The sequence below is a fragment of the Opisthocomus hoazin genome, chromosome 4 (genome assembly GCF_030867145.1).
Source record: "Opisthocomus hoazin isolate bOpiHoa1 chromosome 4, bOpiHoa1.hap1, whole genome shotgun sequence".
Lineage (NCBI taxonomy): Eukaryota > Metazoa > Chordata > Aves > Opisthocomiformes > Opisthocomidae > Opisthocomus > Opisthocomus hoazin.
Window position 1 is genome coordinate 17894736 of NC_134417.1, and position 22640 is coordinate 17917375.

Sequence of the window (22640 nt, forward strand, 5' to 3'; positions counted from 1 at the left end):
CCCCTCTGTGCAGAGTGGGGTGACTCCCCAGCCAGGGGCTGGCGTGCACTCACCAGCCCTGTGCTACAGGGATGGCATGAGTCCAGCTCACATCCCGCTCCAGTCAAGCTGATGCTCAGTATGGATCTCCAAGGTACCCCTGACACCCTCTCTCTATGCCTCTCATGGCTGTGATTTTCTTGGGGCCATGAGCTCAGTAGCTTCAGACTTTCCTGTGGGCAGTGGGAACAGACCAAAAAGGAATCAGGGAAGGTGCGCAGGGACTTTTGGTGGTAATAAGGTTGTGGGGTGCTGTAGAGCTGGCACACCCTGCTCGGGCAATGTTTCCTGTGGAGCTTTCACAGCCCGCAGGACGTGGAGCTGCAGGGCATCTGCTGAGCTGCTGTGGTGGGAAAGCGATAAGCTGCGATAAGGAGCCAGAAGTGGCTCCGGAGAAAGCAATGCAGTTTTCCTCCCCAAACTGAGCTGGGGAGTTTCTTGGAGCAGGGCCAAAAGCCGTTTGAGTAGCAGAGGCTGTGTGGGTCCCACCACGTGTCCGGCCTCAGAACAGAAGAGTCTTTCCCATGACAAGCGCAGTGCGTGCGGCGAGTTGTGAGAGACCCTGACCTGCAGCACTGGTGCAAAAGGCAGAGGGGCTGCGGGGAAAGGGACTAGGATATCTCTGCTGGGCAGGAAAGGAACTATCCCAAAGGATTTGCTGCAGCCTTACCAGCCTGGCTTTGTGATTGATATAAGCGACTGGTGAGGATGAGAAGATGGCAAAAAGGGGAACATCAGAAAATATAGGGGCTGATTTTCATGGCTGAAGAAGACCCTCAGCTGGAATGCTACATTTAAGAGGAAAGGAAGGTCTTAAATCTGCTTCTCAATAGGCAATGGGATGCCCCATGCTGGTATGGCTGCTTCGAAACCCTGCTCTGAACAAGGGCTGAAGGAAGTTTGGAAGGACACCTTGCCTGCCTGGGGTGCTGGTGGAAATTTGACCCACGAGACAGGTCCTGGCATGCCGACCAGGCACCTTCCTGCTGCAGTAACCCTTCCCCTCGAGTCCCTGCACCCCCAGGCGAGGTATGGGTCCCAGGAGATGTGTGGGTCCTGGACAGAGCATGGGTGCCTGGTGAGGTGGGAGTCCCGGGCAGCGTGTCGGTCCCCGACGAGGTGCGGAGCCTGAGGTGTGGGTCCCGGGAGAAGCAGGGGTCCCGGCTAAGGTGTGGGCTGCAGGAGAGGTGTGGCTCCGCTGCTCCGGAGATCCCAAACCACGCTGTGCATGGAGGCAAAGCTGGGATCTCACTGTCCCCATGACAAACCGGCGTTGGGCCCCAGCTCCCTCTCAGGCTTCATCCCGAAGTGACCTGCCTGTGTTCGGGGCGGGGGGGGGGCAGGAAAGACGCACATTCCTTTGCCAGAGCTCAGAGCCCAGCTGCCCAAAGTCCCGCTCCTGGTGGGCGCTGGGATCCCCTTCCCACAACTGGGATGCTTTGCCGCGAACAGCGACTGGGCAGAGCCAATGCACCCCAGAGAGGCCCCCACCCCATCTCCCAGCCCCTGGTGGGTGTCCCGCCGGCAGCGGGGAGGGTCCCCGGGGGGGGAGCAGGGGGGGTCACCCTTAAAACCCCGCCTCCCCGCCCTCTGCCTGCCGGTGCGGCTGGGGGGCACGGAGGGGCAGGGCACGGGTTAACCTACCTGCTCTGCCACCCCTCTTGGCTCCACCTCGGAGAGCGAGGGGAGGGAAAAGGGAAAAAGTGGGGGGGGGGGGGGGAGAGGAGGAGGAGGAAGAGGAAGAGCGCAGAGAGAAGCGCCCGGACCGCGGGCAGCCCCGGCCAGCAGCGGACCGGCCGCCCAGTCCCGCTCCCAGCATGTTCCAGTGGTGAGTGCCTGCCGCGGAGTGGGGACCCCCCAAGCCCCCCCAGCCCCGCCTGAGCCCCGATGCCCGCTGCCCTCCCGCCGCCCGGCACCGCGCCCTGCCCGGAGGTCCCCACCCCGCCGGGTCGCTTCCCGGGGGTCCCCCCCGAGGGATGCCTGGGGGGGCTGGTGGGGGGGCTGCGGATGGGGAAGGGGAAGACGGCGTCTACCCGCTGTCCGCCTGTCCCCGTCGCGGGAGCGAGCCCCCCCCCCGCCCCGGCTCTCCAGAGACCCCCCCGGGCGGGGTCCTCCCCCGGCACGCCCGGGCCGGGGCACCCCGGGGAGGGCCGCCCGGGGTGTCCGCTCCCCGGCCCTGCGCAGGGCTGGCTGGCGTGGCGGGGCCGTGGGGGACAGCCAGACCTGCCCCGGGGGGGGGGGGCAAACGGGGGGGACACCCACCCCCTGCCCTTTCCCCAGCCCTTGCGTTCTTACCGCCTCGCCGTTAAACCAGACGTCTTCTTCTGAGAAGGGGACGCGCTGCCGGACGCCCCGGGACTGGGGACAGCCGCCGTGAGCTGGGGCCCTGCTCGCACCCAGCCGACGCGGGCTGCTTTCGGGTGCTTTCTGCCCAGCCGCTGCTCCTGGAGGAGAACCCCCCTCTCCCAAGCCCTGGGCGCTGCCAGCAGAAAGGGCTCTGTCCTGGTGGTGCCACCAGCTCAGTGACTGGGTCTCACTGAGGGGCCAGAAAAATCCCAATAAATAGATAGCCCTGGCCGATCGAAGAGGTTTTCATGCACATCAGAAGCGGCTCCGTGCCTCTCCGGGGACCGGGGATGGAGGGCCCCCGGCCCCTGGGGCCTCGCTGGCCTCACAGCGCGGCCACCCGAAAGGGACGCTGCTGCCCACCTCTAATTTGGGGGTTTATATTTAACCACCCAGGGCACAGCCGCCGCCACCGCGGCCGTCTCACAGGGAGGCTTTTGAGCTTTTCCTGGTGGCAAAAAGGAAAGCGGAGGGAGCGGCTTGGGACCCTTTCGAAGCTCTCTCGGTGGCAGCCGGTGGGAGCCCAGCCGGGACGGGGCACAGGGCACGGGTCGCTGCCGTCCCCAGCCCCGCAGCGCTGGGTGCCCCAGGCTCCCGGGTCGCTGCCAGGGACAGGCTGGCGGTTGTGCCCCACAGCAAGGCTCAGCAGAGAGGTTTCTCTGCACCTCCCACGCCCTCGCCTCCTGCACAGTGCTGATTCTCGGGGTCTCCAGAGAGCAGGACCTGTTTTCTCCCCACTAAAGTAATTCCCCACTGAGGAGACCACAGAGCAGGACGACCTCTGATCAGAAAAGACCCGCACATGATTGTCATTCTTTTGCCCCCCCAAATCCTTGGTTTGATGTGGGAATCGGCTGTGGTTGTGGCTCAGGGACCCCCAGGCCCCGTTGCTTTCCTGCCAGCGCCAGGACAGGGATTTCTGCCGGGCAGAAGCCGGCCACGGGGCTCCCGGCTCCTGATGGACCGGGCGGTGCCCCCGTGATTTGCAGAGTCAGACCCATAGGAAAAAGCCCAAAGAGTTTTTTGTAACAAACCAAAAATTGCACGTTGGACCAGTGAGAGCGGAGAAACGGTGTCCGCCGAGGAAGGAGGAGTAAGTTTCTGCGCTGCTGTGCAACACCTCACGGACATACCGAGATGTACCTGGGCCACCCAACACCCCCACCTCGTACTAAAGGACAGAGCTGTCCCCTCACCCCCAGGGCAGTGTCTCTGCCTGGGCTGAAGTAAAAAGCAGGGACCCAAGGAGGGTAACGGGGTGAGCGGCTCCAGGTGGCTCCTAGCTATCGCAGGCAGAGCCTGCCATGGTGGGACCCATCTGTGCCAGTTAGCCACAACCCTACCTATGCAAATTTTCAAAAAATTCTATCAGTAATTCCTTGCCCGTGTTTTCTGGAGAACCTCTGGCCATCCTCCTCCAGGCTGGGTGTTTCATCACGTGCTGTCCTCGGGGTGGTGGGGATGGGATGGGGTTGGTGGGATGGGATGGGGCTGAGGTGTCAGGGTGGGGTTGGTGCAACGGGGGTTGTTACACTGGTGTTCTTTCTGCTGCAGTGCTGCATATTAATGGAGGGGTTTAAACTTTCCTTGGCTGTGCAGGGGTTAAAGTTGCCACTGTATCAGACCACAGCGTTTCTAAGAACAGCCTCAGAGCTGTGTGACCACGGCTGGAGAGGGTTAAGGGAATGGTGAGATGTAATCAGAACTGCTCCCTCATCAGTCGCAGATGAGTGGCCACATATAAAACCAATAGGGAATATCTATCCATTTACCAGTAATTACTTATTTCCACACTCGCTCTCACAGTCCACGGGTAGCGATCACAGTTTTCCCACGTAAATGCGGGGCTGAAAAGTTCTTTGTACTTGAGGGTGAAGCCGGGGACAGGAGGTCCCAAAAGCGCCTGGTTCCCCCAGTTCCTGTCCGGGGCTCCTGCGTTTCAGGGTGGCCGGAGTCCCCAGGAGCAAGGCTGTCCCCTGTCCTGGGGAGCCCGAGGGGCTTCAGGGGGTCCCACCAACAGGTGCTGCAGTGCAGCCTGTGCCCCAAATCCCCAGCAGCTTCCCAGCAGCGCCGATCACAATCTGGGCCCCAGGGCCAGGAGAGTTTCAAGGCTTTTTTGTTGTTTTTTTGGCTACTTGGAAATTACTTGGGTTAAATGGGTCAGATTTCGGCCCCGAGCTGCTTCTCTGGACTGTCTCAGAGTGAAGGTGCCATCTGCCTGGTAGAGATGATCTTGGATCTTTTCTGGCACTAACAGGGAGTGGGAGGCTGAGGGCTGTCCCTGATGGGTGGCACCTGGGCTGGGACATGCGTCTGTCACCAAGAGGACAGGTGCAGGGGAGCCGTGGGACCGGTGCCACATCCATCTCCTTCGGCTGCCCAGCTGAGGTCCCTTTCACCCACCGGCAGGGAAGTGGGCTCCAGGGGCTGCTGAGCGTGTCCCCTCCATGTGGGAGCATACACGGCTGCCCTCGGGAAGCCATCGGGACCTCGGTGGGCACGTGGAGTCCCACTGCCGACCTGGTGCCCTGGCACTCATTGGCACGGGGAGATGGCCTGAGGCAGCTGGAGCAAGCAGGACTGCGGCAGGAGGAAACTGGTGCAGATGTGCCAGCTGTGGGGGGGAGCTGGGCACTCGGGGGCAACAGACGGGCAGAGCAGGCAGTTCCTCTCCTCCGTGGCAGCAGGGCGAGAAACTCCCCCCCTTTTAATTGTGTGGGCGGTTTGGTGCACCAGTAATCTCTGGGTGCAGCCTGCCCGCTGTCCCAGGGACCACAGGAGGCTCCCTCGCAAGCCCCCGGTGAGCTCTGGGGTTTGGATGTGAGTCAGCAGCTCCCCCAGGCGATGGGTCAGCAGCTGGGGGTGGGATGGCCCCACAAGGGGCTGGGTTTGATCCACCACCCCCAGTTCCCCCAGTCCCCCGCACACCCTGGACATGCAGGCAGCTGGTTCGCTGCAGGCTGGGAAATCCTCTCCCAAACTCGGGAGCCGCAGTGGTGCAAATCCCCAGCGGTGCATCCGCCGTCCTTGTCCTCACCAGCGCACAGCAAAGTGACGGGTCCTGAGAGCTGGCCAAAACGCCCAGCAGTGCCCCCAGAAATGCTGGGTCCCAAGGCAGAGGCACCGTTAGGGATCTTTTCCCCACTGAACCTTGAAGTTTGTCTCAAATGGCCATTATTTTTTTTTTCGTCCCGAACTACCATTTTGAAATGAAATGGTGATGCCCGTTTCCTATGGACGCCTGTGGTTCTCCCGGCTCCACTTGCTGTGCTGTGTAACCTGTGATGCCAGTCTCGGGCCACGGCCAGTACATCTGTGCTTTGGGGCCAACGCTTCCGTGGAAAAGATAATTCCCTGCTGCTCTTGTCCTAAACTGCAGTTTTCAGATGGCTGAAACAGGGGTTTTCCCTGGGACTTTCTTCCGAAATGGCTGCTTTGCTGAAGCTCTCATCCTGACTTCATCTCTCTCTCTCTGGACTCATTTTCTTCTTTCCCATGGACCCTTTCCAGCTCTTTGCACAGACCCAGGGTTACCAGATGACACCGCAGCCACGTGCCACCTGCCTTGTGCCTGTCCCTGCGGCTGAGTGTGGCCCCCGAGCTGCCCCACAAGCAGGGTGGAGGTGGGAAGAGCATGCGTGGAGGTGTCCCACAGCTCTTCCCATAAGGCTGCTGCCCGTCAAAAGGTGATGTGACACAGATTACGAGCATCCCATGGCCGCTCCAGGAGGTGCTTTTGCAGACAAGCCTTTCGCAGCCTGCAGTTTCTTCTCCTTAACCCCCCATCTCGTCCCTTTAGGAAGAAGACCATCTACAAAACGGTTTGCCTCTCCTTCTTGCTGGTGATCACGATGACGGTGCTGCAACGGGGAATGGCCCCCAGCCAGTTCATGCAGGGCCAGCAGCAGAAAGAGCTGTCCCCTCCGGAGTCCCTGAAAACACAGAAGAGAGACAATGCCTTCTCCATGACCAGCACTTTCTGGAAAAGCAAGAAGGAGAAAGCTCCTTCGAAGGAGGAGGAGAGCATGACGGCAAAGCAAGCGAAATCCTGGGATGTCACCACTACCAACTGCTCGGCCAACCAGAACTTCAGCAAGGTGGACTGGTTCAAAGGGCTGGAGCCCAATTTCCAGCAGTTCCTGCTCTATCGGCACTGCCGCTACTTCCCTATGCTGATCAACCACCCCGAGAAATGCAGTGGGGATGTCTACCTGCTCATTGTGGTCAAGTCTATCATCACGCAGCATGACCGTCGGGAGGCCATACGGAGGACCTGGGGCCAGGAGAAGGAGGTGGACGGCAAAAGGATCAGGACGCTATTCTTGCTGGGCACGGCCTCCAAGGAGGAGGAGAGAGCCAACTACCAGAAACTGCTGGATTATGAGAACCACATCTATGGAGACATCCTGCAGTGGGATTTCCTGGACAGCTTCTTCAACCTCACCCTCAAAGAGGTCCATTTCCTGAAGTGGCTGAACATCTACTGTGACAACGTCCACTTCATCTTCAAAGGTGACGATGACGTGTTTGTGAGTCCCAGCAACATCCTGGAGTTCCTGGAGGACAAGAAGGAGGGAGAGGACCTCTTTGTGGGGGATGTCCTCTACAAGGCCAAGCCGATCAGGAAGAAGGAGAACAAGTACTACATCCCCAGCGCCCTCTACAACAAAAGCAACTACCCACCCTATGCAGGAGGTGGGGGCTTCATCATGGATGGTCCCCTGGCCAAGAGGCTGCACAAGACCTCGGAGACGCTGGAGCTTTACCCCATCGACGATGTCTTCCTAGGGATGTGCTTGGAGGTCCTTAAAGTATCACCTGTTGGGCACGAGGGCTTCAAAACTTTTGGCATTGTGAAGAACAAGAACAGCAAGATGAACAAGGAGCCGTGTTTTTTCCGGAGTATGTTGGTGGTTCATAAACTGCTGCCTCCAGAGTTGCTCCAAATGTGGGACTTGGTCCATAGTAACTTGACGTGCTCGAGAAAACTCAACGTCCTTTAGCTCAGCCTCTCTGGAGAGCTGGAACTGGAGGGGCTGGGGCAACTGGATCCCTGCCCTGGGATGGGGTGAGCCTCTGCTGGTGTCACACAAGTCCTTCGGAGGCATCTCCCTTCGGGGCGAGGAGGGCAGAGACACTGCACTCGCGGGCAGGGTTTGCAATAGTGTTTGTTCCTGTACTGTAATGTGGTTCACTTATCTCCAGCTGGGTTGGGGGTTGCTGAAAAAGAAGAGAAAGAAAAAAAAAACCAACAAAAAACCCAACAAATCTAGCACAAAATTAAGAGAGAGAGAGCGAGAGAGCGCGCAGAGGGGTTTATGCTCTGCATTAGGTACCACTCCCACCGGAGCATGATGACAGCAGGGTGGAGGGAGGCAGGGAGGGATGTGGCACAGGCATTTTTTGGAGATGTTCAAGGTTTGACTAGCCAGGGAAGCTGTTCTGAGGGAGCTGGGCAGTTTACAAGTGTGTGAGCCTGCCACAACTCAGAAGTCAAGGGGATTTTATTTGTTATCTCAAATCTCCATGCAAGGTTTTAATGACATTGAGTCTGTGCCCATTGGGTTCACCCCTGCCAAAGTCCTTTCTATATCCCCACTATGCAGCTGGGGAAAGGGGCCCTCCTCCGAGGCCGGGCCTTGCCAGCCCTGAGACCCCATCAGGGTTGCTGGGTTTCAGCTGGGGGATCGAGGACTTTGTCCCTGGTAAGAGGATCCCGGACGATGGCTGCTCCCAGCGCCAGCCCGGGCTATGCTTGCCTCCCCAGCCCCTCTCCTGGCCTCACTGTGCGTGCACTCGGAGGAATGCACCCAGCTGAAATTCCTCAGGGATTTGTTCCTCCTGGCAGGAAAAGGAAGGGACGAGGAGGGCTGCCCTTGCCCATGGCCAAGGAAGCAGCAGCGAAGCTTGGTTGGCCCAGCGGGAGTGGCGCAGGGGTTGAACACACCTGGGACCCTGGCTCCGGTGCAGAGCTTCTGGGGGCTTGCTGCAGGGAGACCCTCTCCTTGCAGCAGGGCTGCCATGGTGGGCTTGCCTCAGAGGCGGGTGACGACCCCCAAGGACCCCCGTGCCTGACCGCTTTGGGGTCAGCCCTGGTTTTGCGGCAAGCAGAGTGCTCCGGGGCAAGTTGGAGAGCATCAGTCTCACCCTGGCACGTGGAGCAGGGTCCAAAGGGACGAGGTGAAGGTGGTGTTTCGTACCATGTCTGCTCCTCTCAGGGTTGCTGCAGTTTTTATTCTACAGGATGAGGCCAAGGAGCATGACAGGGAGTGGTATCACGAGACATGGCCCTTTTACTTTGGGCTGAAAGGTCCAGTGGAGCTGTGGAGGGGAGCCCCGAGCCAGCTGCCGTGATGGAAGCCCCCAACACAGAGACACACGGCCACGGACACTCTCCAGCCACTGGGTGCAAAGCCACAGGCATGTGCAAAGCCACACGCATGCACGGGCACTGGCGTGCCAGCTCCCAGGCGCACGCAGCTGTCCCTGTGCGCAGGGCTTGCACGCCCAGATGTCCCTGCTGCAGGCACGGCCCTGACGACGCACAGCCAAACACAGGCACGTGTGCGCTCGCTCGCGCTCTCTCTCCCTCTCTGGTGCCAGACATGGAAAGGAAAAAATTTTGACTACCTCAAAGGTCCCCCTGTGCAGTGCCTTTTTTTTTTTTTTATTTCCTTTTCTTAACGTGTTTTGGAAACAGGCCCGTTTCATTTACTCCCAGTCTGCATGTTCCCCAGGTTAGAAAACAAAAAAAAATGGGCATAAACCAGCCAAAAAAAGGCACCCTCCTGCCAAGCCACACCACTTCTCGGCAAATGCTCCTCCTCTGCTCAGACGAGCTGCAAATTTGAAGAGGAGGAAGAGAAAGAGCCCGTTGCTGTCCAGGGCTCAGCCACTGGTACCAGGGCTGGCGGCGATACTGTGAAATGTGATTTTCAATGCACCCAGCGACACTGTGTCCCTGGGGCAAGCACCGGCAGCGCAGGGCAAAGCCCCGAGGGCATTTTCAGTGCCCTTAGGCAGCACACAACACTCCTTTGCTTTCCCGTCCCTCCCTCCTTCCAACGGGAGCGAGTTCAGAAATGCTTTCCAAATCGACACCTCTGTAATTCATGTCAGGGGCAGCACATTGGGCTGTGTATTTATGCTGCACGCAGGGACAGCTCTCGCTCTCCGAAGCAATGCGTCTGGCGAGCCAGGGCTGCATGCAGAAATCTCTCAGTGTTGCTCTTCACCTGGCGGGACCTGTACAGAGAAACCTTGTAGATTGGGTGAATATTCTAGTTTCTAAATAAAGGTTTAAAGAAGAAAGAGAAGAAAAAGAAAAACAACACAACAACCCCAAGCCCTCACCTGGTGGTGTTGCTGACGGGTTTCTCCTGGCTGGTTGGGAGTGGAACCTGGGGGACAGCGGCAAAACCGCTGCTTGGAGCGGGCGTTTGGGAGCTGTGGCTGCCCCGCTCCGGCTTGGCATGGCTTCCTTGTGGAGCCTGGCGTGGTGTTTAACGAGGGCCAGTGGGTGTTTTCCCTCTTCCACTCACTCCTCCAGTTTCGTTTCAACCCAGCTAAGGTTCAGATCGCCCTGGGGCCCTGCAGCGAGGAGCTCCTCACCTCACCCTCCGTGGGAAAGCCGCTTCGGCAGCTCTGGACGCTCGGTGGTTTTGTCCCACGCCGTCTCTTTGCACTGCAGGAGCTCACCCCTCGCTGCCGCCATCGCCCTCTCCATGGCAGGGCCTTGTTCCCCCCAACCACAGCACCACCACCGCGTCCCACAGCCGCTGGCCATACCCGCCATGGGTCACCAGCGAGCCCAGCGCAGAGTAAGCCATGGCCACAGGGACAGACCCGCACCAGGCTCCGACCTGGGTGGGGTGAGGAGGAGGAAAGCCACGATGAGCCCCTGGGTCTCCTCCGGGCTCTGGGGACTCGGGTGTCTGGGGCTGGCACCCGGCTCGGCACGGTGATGGGGGGCAGAGAGGCCAGCAACGGTGAGCAGCCCACGCTGGCCCGGGCAGGCCAAGCTTCGGGGCCAGCTTCTCGCGGCACCAACAGCTTCCCGGGTGGGGACAAAAGGCCAAGGCGGAGGGGACGCCCTGGCGGTCGCTCCCGCCCCTTTCCTCTCCGGTGTGGCGCGGGGCCGCCTCCTCCCGCTGCGGGAGGGCACCGCGGTGCGAGAGAACGCTCGGGCCGGGGCCCAGCGCCCCGCGGCGGGAGCGGGGGCCGCGTCCCGGTGGGAAAGCGCGGCCGCGGGGCAGCGCGGGGGCTGGCGGCGGCAGGAGGCCACCCCTCGCCCGCCCCCCCTCGCCCGGCGGCGGGAGCGGCCCCGCAGAGGCGGCGCCGTGCTGCCCCCTGGCGGCCTGCGCTCGCCGCCGCCCTCCGACCATTTGCCGGCGGGGCCCGGGCGGCGGCTCCAAAATGGCTGCCGTGCGCGGGGCTGAGGAGAGGGACCTCGGCTCGAGGGCCGGGGGGGGCGAGACACACCAGCCCCTCCGAGGGCCTCCGGCGGCAGCAACGCCCTCAAGCCAAAAGCAACCACTCCCCGCTAGTTTTACATAAAACGTGTCCCTAGGGAACCGCTTTTCTCTCCTCCAGGGGCCACCGGTTGGGAACCCAGAGGCGGAGATGACCACGTCGGCCTTTGAGAGGCTGCAAGGAGAAAGGTCCCAGCGCTGCTACAGTCTGCAAGCCCGGGCTGAGCCCTAGGGTCATGGCCCAGCAGTGGGGAAGCAAAGCCCGCAGGAGGGTGGGCTGGGAGAGGACCTTCAGCAGGACAGTGGCAGCAGCACCCAGGGAGGGTTGGGGTGACACCCACGTGAGGGTCTGTGGTCCCTGTTTTGTGCACCCACACACCACAGCCACTCCGGAGCAGCGCTGCACTTGCCCTCAACCCAGCCCGAGGAAGAGCAGAGAGCAAGTGCTGGGTCAAGGCAGCAGACAGGCACTGCTCCCAACCCCCCATTTCAACAGATTTACTTCATGCTTAGGGACACATCAAGAGGAGACGGTCTGGAACGGAGCGCAGGAGGCAATGCCTGTATGAGTGTGACCGAGCTACAGGACTTGTACATACAAGATGTGATTTACTCCTTTGTTTGAAAACATCATGTTACCTTCAGTGCAAAAAAGTATGGCTGTACCTCCGCCATCGTGCTCCTCTCCCTCACTCCTTCCCACCAGCACACGTACATCGCTGGGAGGTGACATACACTGGAGCAGAAGCGGGACAGGAGCTGCTGCCTGGGACCTTAATGACCATAAGAAAGAGAAGGCTCAAGACACTTTCTCACAGCCCTGCTTCATTTAGCGGCATGGAAGTAACACAAACCAGTTTCGGTCCTTTAATCTGTCCAAGACAGGGTGCTGAAGCACAAATGATAAAACATTCTGCATTTTTACAGCAAAAATGCTACAGAAGTTTATAGGAAAAAAAAAATATTTTTGTACATGGGTAAAACATTATAAATTCAAGACAACTCACAGACAAGGAGTAAATTCCCACATCTATCGCCCATTTTTTAAAAAGTTCGTTTGAATCAGCAAGCAGTCAAAATGGCTTGCTCTCTCTTCCTTGAAATGAAAATTGTATCTTCCAAGTGGCTCACAGCACTGCTTCGCATCTTGGAATGTCCTCCGAAGGCTCCGCCAAGACAAAAGGAGAATAAAAACCCCCGGAGTCCTTTCAGATAGTCTCAGAGAGCAGGAGAAGGGAAAGGAAAGGGGAAATTTTATTCAAACTTTATCTTCTTCCCTTGCGGCTTGTGATCTCCACCTCCTCCTCTACCTCCTCGGAAGCCACCTCCTCTACCTAGAAAGAAAAGCAGGTCAGGAAGCAGAGTTACAGGTGTCCCCGCACAGATACCACTGCCCTTCCAAAACCCCTCCCAATTCACATCAAGCACTCTGTGGCAGCTCCATACATAATCCCAAGAACAACTCGGGATTAACTTTTGAACATGCCCTTAGAACAGCAGCATTTGTCTCTCCTCACCTCCAAATCCTCTGCCACCACCTCTGCCACCAAATCCACCTCTTCCTCCTCGGCCTCCTCCTCTGCCGCCACGACCACCAAATCCACCACCACGTTGAAATTCACCCTTTGGCTTCGCAAAATCAAGGATCACTTTGTTTCCATCTATCTCTCCGTCCTCCATGGCTTCTTTAGCTGCTTTGGCATCTTCTGGGGAGCTGAAGTCCACGAACCCAAACCTAGGGAGCGGGTCAAGAGACAGATGGTCAGACTCCGCAGAGCTGCAGCACCGCCTGCGGGGACTTGACAGCAACCCCTCTGCAAACAACCGCCCACCCTTCTGCAGCCACCCCCGCAGGACCAGTCGGTGTTACTGTCGAACAGCAGTGGCTATCACAATCGATGGGAGCCCCGTTGTGAGTCTGCCACTACCGAACCGTTAATGTTCTTCTCGTGCGAATCCATAGGCTGCCACGGAGTTGTGGGCAGCAAGGAGCTCATTGAGAAGTGAGCATGTGCTGCCCTCTACCAACAGACCCGACGCTGCAAGCTTGTTCTCCGGTTCCACGCGTTTTACTAGCTTTGAAGAGTCGCCCACACGAGCAATAGAAACACCCTGTGCTGCACACATCAATGGAAGCGAGGCTATTTCTAACAACTGAGCTAGCCCCAGGTGATGTTTAACGTACCCTTTAGATGATCCAGTGTCTCTGTCTGTGACTATTCTAGCACTTACAGAGCCTTCAAATGATTCTCTTAGCGTCTCCTCTGTGGTGTCCTCAGAAAGGCCTCTGACAAACAACGTTTTGCTTTGTTCTAAGGAAAGAGAACACATTCAGAGATCACTAAGCCTGAGCAAGGCAACCATCGGCTTCTTAACATTACACCCAGCTTGCATTACTGGCCCCTAGAACAGCCCACAGGCCTAAGGGGCTTGTTTTGAAGTAACAGCTCAGGCACTTAAAGCCTTGAAAACTCTTTCTGGACTGCAGGTAGAACCCAATATCAAAGGATCTCCACCAGCCAACCTGAAACTGTCAAAATACTTCCCCCCCCCCCTTTTTTTTTCCCCAAATAAAACAGATGTTTGCATCCGATCAACACGGCTACTAACTGGACAGATGCTGCTGGATCAGCACTTGACTATCTAGAGGACTTCGGCAATAGTTTCATCAGCATTTCAGATAATCAGTCATCATATCCAGCACACTTGCTTACAATGCAAGTCTTTCACTCCACAGGCATGATTTTTTTTTTTTAAAGCAGCCTTAAGTCTGCATGAATGGTACAACTCCTGCTACAGCTGTCTCAAGATCAAACGATCAAATATGGAACACTTACGATTAAATCCTCCTCTTGCATTCATGCTCCCTTTCTGCCATGCCGGTGAACTGAATTCCAGTCTGATTGATCTGCCTTCAATCTCTGTGTTGTTACAGGAATTCAATGCCTCTTTGGCATCCTCAGTCGTGGGAAATTCTACAAATGCATACCTATTTGGAGAGGAAGACTTCAGTCAGCCTGGGAGCACGAGGGATCCAAGGAGGCAAGTTGTTCACCATGCCAACTCAGGAGCCAGACACAACCTACCCTTTAGGCCTGCCCTGGTTGTTCTGTGGCATCTTGATGGAAGAAGCTTTCTTAAACAGTTCTTGGAGAGTCTCTTCTGAAGCAGCGTACGAGAGGTTGTTGACAATTAGGGTCTTTGACTCCCTCTCTCCACCTCCTATGGAGAAAATTCAGTGCTCTAAGTGCAAGTTTGGAGAAGGACAGCGCACTCTTCCTCTAGTCACAATATCCTCTCTGGGGTGAAGGTAGTTGTTGCCCCTCCTCACCTCAATGTGAGGCGCAAGGCCAAATGCAACACTGTTTTGGTCACCTAGATTAGTTGTCCCCCCCCTCTTATCTGAAACATGCAGTAAGGACATGAAAAGCATAGGATGCAGAGCAGAAAAGCCAGGCACAAGGTCCCTTCCTGATGTCTTACAGTTTTCCTGCAGTGCTTCAAAAGTTGCTCTATCCCTAGCAAACTTCTGAAAAAAGTAGAATTAAATCCTAAATGTCATTTGCCTGGATGTTATTGGTCTGGAAAAGTACCTTTCTGATGTTCTTGATGGCTCTTCTCACCAGTGAAGTCAATGACAATGGCACGACCATCAATCTCTGTGCCCTGCTTCTCCTCCAGAGCTTTGTTTGCCTCAGCTTCTGTTTTAAATTCCACATAGGCCATCCTACAGCACAGAAAAGAACATAAGCAAATGCTTTCCTCCAGGAACAACTAAATTAATGAATGGGGGAGAAACGATGCGGGAGAAAAATGCTTCAAAAATTAGCATTTTCAGTACACCTAATGCGCCAGGTTCCTTAAGGTAACTTAAGAACACGAGCTTATCAACATAGGCCAAGAGTCTGAGGAACAGCAAGCATCCAACAGTCCTCTCAGCTACATACCCTTTGCTGTTCCCCTCCTTGTTCATTACTATTCGGATTTCTAGTGCATTGTCAAACACCTCTCTGATTTCATCTTCAGTTAAGCGGTAGGGCAGATTCTTCAGAAAGAGTGTTCTAGCATCTCTCTCTGCAAAGAAAAAAAAAAAGTTATTTTCACATTACCAGCTAAAAATCCCTTACTATCTACACTGTCAGTTCAGCAACAATCAGAGCAAGGTCATCCAGCAGAAAATAAACGACAATAAGCATTCACATTTTCAGAAGCTGAAAAAGCAACTATTATGAATGTTAATTGGGCCACCATTGTACCTCCCTTAAGGGCATCGAGTTCAGAAAAACAGGTCCTAAAGCATCAGAAAGAGCCACACTTCCTCCTCAGGCCCCTCTCCCTGTACGCACCACTTCTTGGGACCACATTTCCAGATATCCCAGTCTAAATTTGCATATCCACATTGGCATTTGAGAAACTGATTATGATTTGAGCCCAAAGCAGGAAGATCTGCCTTAGAAGCGCAAAACAGTGGCCATCAGTAACACTGCGAGCCTGCTCTAAGGCCCAATTATGACAACTTTTCTTTGACATGCACAGGTATTCAGTTACAGGCTGTACCTTTCTTATTTTCTTTCATTGTCTCCTTGTTCTTTGCTTTTTCCAGTTTGACTTCCAAACCCATTAACTTCTTTCCATTCATTTGGAGAGCTTTATCCAGATCTTCGGCGGATGAAAAGTCCACGTAGCCAAAACGCCTGAAAGAAGAGTGACCTCACTATTTACACTGATCTATCTCTAACAGCAGAAAACACAAAGAAACTCAGATCCAAAGAGGTCCCCACTGGTCAAAGCCAGAGTCAATAAAACAGATGCTAACTGGCCCACATAAGCAAAACAACAGTAGAGAACAGCTCTGTACAGAAGCAGCAGCTCCCCCTTTAGGGAGATACTGTCTGAAAAAGCTACGAGCCAGGCAAGCATCATACCCTTATTGGTACCATGCCTCTTCCAACTTCCATACACTATCAAGCAACCATCCCAGCATCAGCACAGTTCTACCTCTCTGAAAAAAATTACTGCCAATTAAAAGAAATAAGCAGCAAAATTCTACTGATAACTCACTTGGAAGCACCAATTCTGACATCTAAAACTTCGACATTCTTCTTCTGAAAGAATTCTCTGATGCCAGTCTTCAGTTCTTCATAATCCTTGGTGGCGACCAAATTTCCCACAAAGACAGAGAAAGTTGAAGTGGGCCCTTTAAATGAAAAGATAATCAAGTTGGGTGTTTTTTGATTTGGTTTCTTTTAAGGCAGTTAAAAATCACTGGAAGCCAGACTCCAGACAGCTTTAGCACATCAGTTGCTGCTCAAAAGTGACATCACGCTTCAGTATTAAGTCCCCTGTAATCATCATTTGTGCTGGAAAAAACCCCACTCGGCATCCTGTCGCTTCACAGTTCCATGTAATAGTCCATCAAACAAGCATCATTTGATGATCCCACACCACCTACCGTCTGTTTTCTTTTTCTTGGCCTCTGGGGCACTTTTATTGGCCATTTCTTTCTTCCTCTTTCCAGGTGCCTCCTTGACAGGTTCTGCAATAAGAGAACAACAACACTGAAAATAGCAGTACCACTTTTCCTATACTGGATCAACACAGGAGCATTAATCTTTACACCAGCCATACACAAGACCTTCTCTTGTCACTACAGCAACTGTTCCACAGCCCAACAGACCATGATAGGACAAAAATTTTGCTCAGGCTCTTTCCTGTTACTGGAGTTATGGTCTCAAAAAACATTTAAACTCACTTTCATCCTCACTTTCCTCCTCCGCGTCCTCTTCATCCTCCTCCTCTTCATCCTCATCCTCATCCTCATCATCTTCCTCATCTTCAGAGTCTGCCTTGGCTTTCACCGGTGCTGCCTTTGCTGGAGTAGGTTTCTTCACTTGAGCGGGGGTTGTGTCCATGACTTCATCTTCAGACTCTGAAATGAGTTGAGCACAAGCTCTCAGACATATTCAAGGTTAAGCCCCTTCTGAGACTAATAAAAAATCTTGACGTAAAATTCTTTTGTGAAAGAAGTGTTTTTCATGCCATATTACGTTTGTATCTTCTCAGGAAAGAAGCTTAATATATTTATAGTGTTTACAGAAGCTGCCTCTCCGTCAAGCTTTACTGCATTAAAAACCAATACCTGTTGCCCCAGAGTACAAAGAAGGTTTACTAGCAATAGCGAAAGGAACACGCACCCTGCCACATCTGATGGACACTAGTAGCCAGCTAAAAATCGCCTGGGCACCAAATGGAGACACACATTCACTCTGCATCAATCCCACGAATCATTAAGGTACCCCCCTCCCTCCTCCCAAAGTGTTTATTAGTTTAACTTTCTCTTTTATTTTTTTTAAAGTGAAAGTTTTCCTAAATCCCACATACCATCATCTTCTTCCTCGTCATCCTCCTCCTCCTCCTCCTCCTCGGATTCCTGCTTTGCTGGCACAACTGGAGGCTTTTTGGCTGGTACGGCTGCAGGCTTTTTGGCTGCAGGCTTCACAGGCATTGCTGGTTCCTCTTCCTCCTCTGCAACAACGGTACAGCAAGTGCTTACCCAACCACTCAGCCTTCAAACTTTACCAGTAAAGTACTTGTTTTCTACAAGGTTTTGGCAAAGTTCAGGTAAGAAAAATTAGGAAACTAGAAGATGCTTCACATGCTGCACGTAATGCAGCTGTAGCCCACGTTCTCCTCCAGACTTCACTGATTCCCCACCTTTCCATGACTGAACCCCCCTCTTGCAAGCATTAAATCATACTAAACTTCCAGTTCCAAAGGTACTCAAATTCACAGACTTGACTGGACCAGCTTCAGCCAACTTATACAAGGATGAGCACATATTTCAGAAGTAGCTTACCAGAATCATCATTGTCCTCATCCTCCTCCTCCTCGTCATCGTCTTCCTCATCATCTTCATCTTCCTCCTCGCTCTCTTCCTTCTTGGCATTCTTTCCATTTTTCGCTCCTTTGGCTAGGACAGCAGCCTTTTTCGGTGACGGAGCAACAGCCTTTTTAGCTGGAGTAGCCACAGCCTTCTTGGCAGGAGTAACTGCCTTTTTTGCAGGAGTAGCGGCCTTCTTTGCAGGGGTAGCAGCAGCCTTCTTGGCTGGTGTAACTGCTACTTTTTGTTGTTTCTTCTGAGGGATCATCTGAAACACACAATAATGTAAGACTCTTATGCCGGCCCTTTAAACTACTCTTACTTCAATGTCAGACAAATATACAGTAATCTAAAGCGTATCCTTCTGGCAGACTCCTGTTGAATGACCTTAACTGCCTGTCCTGATGAATTAATAAAGCTCAAACTCAGCTTTTCCATGCTTTTAATTGACGCTTATGGGACATTACAGCACCTCCAAATTCCCTGATCCTGCAGCAAGACCAGTGCTCTCCCTCGCAGTGTTCGTGCCTTGAAATTTTCAGCCTTGCGTATTATTTGTGCGTGGTTAAGTCACTTACTGGTGATGCTCCAGGGGAGTAACTAACCACCCAGTTGCTCACCAGTACTAGGAACAGCTTTCAGACCCCAGCCGCCCTCCCGCAGCCTGGGAGCACCGACGTAGCCGTCAGGCTAGTTGTCCTCACGGTGCTTTCCTCCCACGAAACCCAGCCTAGCCCTTACCCGCAGTTAACAACAGACCCTGCCGCGCCCCCGACCCTCCCGACGCTTCTGCCGCGCTCCCCCGGCCGCCCCCCCCCCCCCCCGTCACCTCCTCTCCGCTGCTCTCCTCCATCTCAGAGGACTCCTCTTCCTCGCTCTCCTCCACCTTTTTGGGCGGAGGAGCCATTTTCTTCTGTTTGACCTGGTTCCTGGGAGTCTGAAAGGAGACAGGGAGCCGTCAGGCGGCGGCCGGGTCCCGCGCGGTACGGAGCGGCGCGCTCCCGCCCCGGGCACCCGCCCGCGCGCGCCCCGCCGGACAATTGGCCCGACCACGTGGCCGTCCCGCGCGCACCCGCGGCGAGGAATGGAGCAGGGGCGCGAGGCCCGGGGCGGGGGAGCTCGGCCGCCCCCCCTCCTCTCCCCCCCCCCCCCCCCCGACGGGCCCATCCCGGGGCGCCCCGCGCTCCCACGTGCTCGCCCTCCCCGGCGCACCACGTGGCCGCGCGGCGGCGCAGCCCCGCCCCCTCCCAGGGCTGCGCGCGCTCGCACGCGGCGCGAGCCGAGGTGCCCCCCCTCACTACCCCCCCCCCCCCCCCCCAACCCCCCACGCTCCCCTTCTCGCGGCCGGGCCCCGGCGCACGACAACATGGAGGAGCGCGGGACGGGACGGAGCGCGAGACCGTCCCCACCGAGCGCGCGGCCCCTCCCCTCGCCGCCATCTTCACGGTGAGGGAGGAGAGGCCTGGAAACCGCCGCGCGGCCCGAGGGGGACAGCGGCCCGACTCCCCCCCCCCGTTCCCCCTCCCCCATCGCCATCCGCCCGCCCCGCCATCGCGGCGGCCGCTCGCTTCCCGCCCGGCGCCCGAGCGCGGCCCCGCCCGGCGCCCTCACCTTGGCGATCTTCACCATGATGGCGGCGGTGCCTGGCGGCGCAGGGGCGGCGGCCGAGCTGCCTCGGGAGAGGGGCGGGCGCGTCCGGCGGGGCGGCGGCGAGCGCGGGAGCGGGCCCCGGGCGGCTGGCGGGAGCGGCGCGAGGCGCTGGCGACCCACACCGGGGACTGAAACGAAAGAGCGAGCGCAGGCCCCTTCCGCTCGCTTGCCTAGCCCTCCGCCGCGCCACGCCCCCTCCGCCCCCGCCTCGGCCAATCGCCGCGCCCGCCGAGCCGCCCGGCCAATCGCCTGCCCCGCCCCTCGAGCCCCTCTGCCAATCTCCGGCGCTTTGCGATCAGCCAACGGGAAAGCGCGTTACAGCCGCCGGCGAGAGCGAGTCCGTGAGGTGGGGGGGTAGAGCCTGGGGAGACACGCTGCCCGCCCGGGAGGAATCGGGGTTAGCCAATCAGAGGGAGGCAGCTCGGCGCCTGCGCCCTTCAGTGGGCGGCGGGGCTTAGCGGGGGTGGGCGTGGCCGGCGCCGCGGGAGAGCACGTGGCAACCGGCGGGCCACGTGGTGGGGCCCGGAGTGGGTCCCGGGGGTCCCGGGGCCGGGAGCGCGTCCCCAGGCCGGCCCTGCGGGGTGGGGCGCAGCCTGACCGCGCTTTCGCCTGTTCCCTTGGCAAAGGGACGGGGCTGGGGCCTCCCTCCCCCGCTGCCCCTGCCCGCGGAGGCACCTGAGCCCCCGTGACGCACCCCCGGGAGCCGGTCACTCGGGGGCCGCAGTTGGCACAGGAGCACCCTGCAGCTGCCGCCTCCGTGGCTCCCGGTGGGGGGAAAAGGCCCGAAACTGGGGGAAAAACAAAACCCTGCTTGCCTGGTGAGCGCCTTTGCGTTCGGCCGCTGAAGGAGGGGCACCAGCTTGCTCCCTGGGGAGTTTCGTCCCGGTGGCCATCGAGCCAGGGTAGGGGTGACCCCAGGGCAGTGTGCGGCTCCCCTATTTAACTTGCCTTGCCCCTGCCCGACACGGTGTGACACGGTGTTCCCCAAGGACCGGAGCGGCATCTGTTGCTGGGGATTCCCGGCTGCCATGTGTCCCCTCCCGCCTCAAACCCAGCCGCCAGCCAGCTCCTGGGGGCTCCTGACTCACGCGCGTGTGACTACAGCAGTTTGCTCTTCTGAGGCCTGTGTGAGAGAAGCCTGCAACTTGGGGAATGCAAGATCCTAGGGAGCCCGAAAGAAAAACAAACAACTAGACTCTCAATGAATGCAGTCCTGCAGGGCCCTGATGGCCTCAAGGGGACACCCCTGGGTTGCTCAGTGCCACCTGAAAGCAAGGGGCACACTGTGGGTGAGGCAACATGCCTGGCTCCTGGGCTGTCCTAGGGCCTCCTCTTCTGCTGGGTGAGGAGAGGCAACTTTCAGGTGGGCAGAGCCATAGCTGAGGGCACCCGCTCATGGAGAGGTGATGGGATCAGTCAGCCTCTCCAGGAGCAAGCCAGCCTGTGGAGAGATTGCCACCATCATCCAGTATGGGCCAGGAGGGAGCTGGGACAGCGGGGACACTGCCCACGTCCCGGCCCTGGTCACATACACAGGCAGATGGGGATCCCACCCGGGGAAACCCCTTGTATAGGGCAGTTGGACTTTGCATATGAAATAGCAACATCTGGCTCGCGTCCCACCGTGTGCGGCAGGAGCTGTCCCCGGGTGCCCAGGGGCAGCAGCGACACAGACCCGGGCTGGCCCATGGGGGTGCCGGGTGATGGAGGAGGTCCGGGCCTGGCAGGAATTTTTAACTGTCTCAAGCAAGAGCTGATTGCCTCCTCCATACCGTGCCTGCACGTGGTGCAACAACATCCCACGTTATTGTTGGTCTTCGAGCTCTGCTGCCAGTGCTGGGGCTGGCTTTGGTTCCTCTCCATGCAGCGGGAGGGCTGCTTTGCCATGGGAAAGGGACAACTGTTGCTTCAGCCAGGGGCAGTTTTGGCAGCCGGGGCGCTGCGTGTGTCTGATGGCATGGTGCCAGCGGCGGTATCAGCAGCGGGTTGGGCTGGCAGCTGGCTGGTCTCGGTTCCCAGCCCTGGCAGGGCCATCTCGGTATGGCCTGCGCTCCGTCTCTGCTCCCAGCAGCATGCTCAGCGCTGGCGGGTTGTCCTCGGCGCTGGCACTGCTGAGGCTGCGGCTGGTCCCCTGTGTGGAGGAGCGAGAACCAGCGCTGCCCGCAGACCCATGCTGATCCACGCACTGTGTTAAGCCACGCACCGTGGAGCGGGTCCGGATGCGGCCCAGCCCGGCCAGTCACTGCCGTAAAGGGCCAGGGATGCCATGGGAAGGAAGGTAGCCAGGGCGTTGCAGATGCTGGTGTTAGGCTGGGCTGTTCCCCACATCCCACCTGTGGTCAGGACCTCTGGGCAGCCCCAGCAGTGGGCAGGAGGACGCTGGAGTGGCGGCAAGGCCAGTGTTTTTCTGGGGACACGCCACCTTGCAAAGGCTGTCCCAGCAGCGTGGCACAGCCCCGCTCCTCTGCAGGCACCAGCAGAAATGTGAGGGCCAAGGGAGGTCTGCAGAGCAGGAGGAGCTACTGGAGAGAGTCCAGCGGAGGGCTACGAGGATGATAAGGGGACTGGAGCATCTCTCCGACGAGGAAAGGCTGAGGGAGCTGGGCTTGTTCAGCCTGAAGAAGAGAAGGCTGAGAGGGGACCTTATAAATGCTTATAAATATCTTCAGGGTGGGTGTCAGGAGGATGGGGCCAGACTCTTTTCAGTGGTGCCCAGTGACAGGACAACGGGCAATGGGCACAAACTGAAGCACAGGAAGTTCTGTCTGAACATGAGGAAGAACTTCTTCACTCTGAGGGTGACGGAGCCCTGGAACAGGCTGCCCAGGGAGGCTGTGGAGTCTCCTTCTCTGGAGATATTCAAGACCCGCCTGGACAAGGTCCTGTGCAGCCTGCTCTGGGTGACCCTGCTTGGGCAGGTTGGACTGGGTGACCCACAGAGGTCCCTTCCAACCCCAAACATTCTGTGATTCTGTGATCAGCGGGGAGTAGTTTGGCCAAAAGAGCCGGTTTGACAGCTCTGTCTGTGGAGTTAATGTATTTTAGGTGCTTTGACGTCTGTCTCTCGGTGTCGCACGCCTGCACCTTGGGAGTGCTGATCTAATTCCACGCTTAGAGGGAATTTCGCTGGTTTAGTGGAGCCCCCAGGAGGGATTTGCTGAGGAGTCGCAGTTTCTGGTGCAGCAGAGACGCGTGCCCTGCGCTCCTCCGCAGCCTGGCAGCGCTGGGAACACTGCGGGCACTGGGGCTGCGGG

General features: G+C 57.1%; 2 protein-coding genes and 2 non-coding genes across 4 annotated transcripts; 1 reads left to right on the plus strand and 3 right to left on the minus strand.

The window, feature by feature from the left end:
* The first annotated feature begins 1791 nt into the window (after positions 1–1791).
* On the plus strand, positions 1792–9682 carry B3GNT7 (UDP-GlcNAc:betaGal beta-1,3-N-acetylglucosaminyltransferase 7). Its single transcript, XM_075418158.1, has 2 exons — positions 1792–1867; positions 6185–9682. The coding sequence occupies exons 1-2, from the start codon at positions 1857–1859 to the stop codon at positions 7386–7388; spliced, it is 1215 nt and encodes a 404-aa protein (XP_075274273.1). The 5' UTR covers positions 1792–1856; the 3' UTR covers positions 7389–9682.
* Positions 9683–11709: 2027 nt separating this feature from the next.
* NCL (nucleolin) lies at positions 11710–19478 on the minus strand. The gene is made up of 15 exons (XM_075418159.1): positions 19348–19478; positions 18566–18673; positions 17713–18004; positions 17238–17381; positions 16609–16785; positions 16309–16392; positions 15918–16053; positions 15414–15550; positions 14804–14930; positions 14450–14583; positions 13943–14078; positions 13694–13845; positions 13042–13168; positions 12374–12591; positions 11710–12190 (listed from the first exon to the last, which is right to left on the minus strand). Exons 1-15 carry the CDS (start codon positions 19363–19365, stop codon positions 12111–12113), a joined length of 2070 nt encoding a protein of 689 aa, XP_075274274.1. The 5' UTR covers positions 19366–19478; the 3' UTR covers positions 11710–12110.
* Positions 13480–13556, minus strand: LOC142361270 (small nucleolar RNA SNORD20). Its single transcript, XR_012763865.1, has one exon. It is a non-coding gene; the product is annotated as a small nucleolar RNA SNORD20 (small nucleolar RNA).
* Positions 16149–16218, minus strand: LOC142361269 (small nucleolar RNA SNORD82). Its single transcript, XR_012763864.1, has one exon. It is a non-coding gene; the product is annotated as a small nucleolar RNA SNORD82 (small nucleolar RNA).
* Positions 19479–22640: the final 3162 nt, after the last annotated feature.

Bases quoted from the DNA above. Each gene is read 5' to 3' on its own strand.
- NCL (XM_075418159.1), bottom strand. The intron at 15,551-15,917 runs GTGAGTTATCAG...CTCTTCTTTCAG, and splicing joins GTCAGAATTGGTGCTTCCAA to GCGTTTTGGCTACGTGGACT. The intron at 14,584-14,803 runs GTATGTAGCTGA...TCTGTGCTGTAG, and splicing joins AAGGAGGGGAACAGCAAAGG to GATGGCCTATGTGGAATTTA.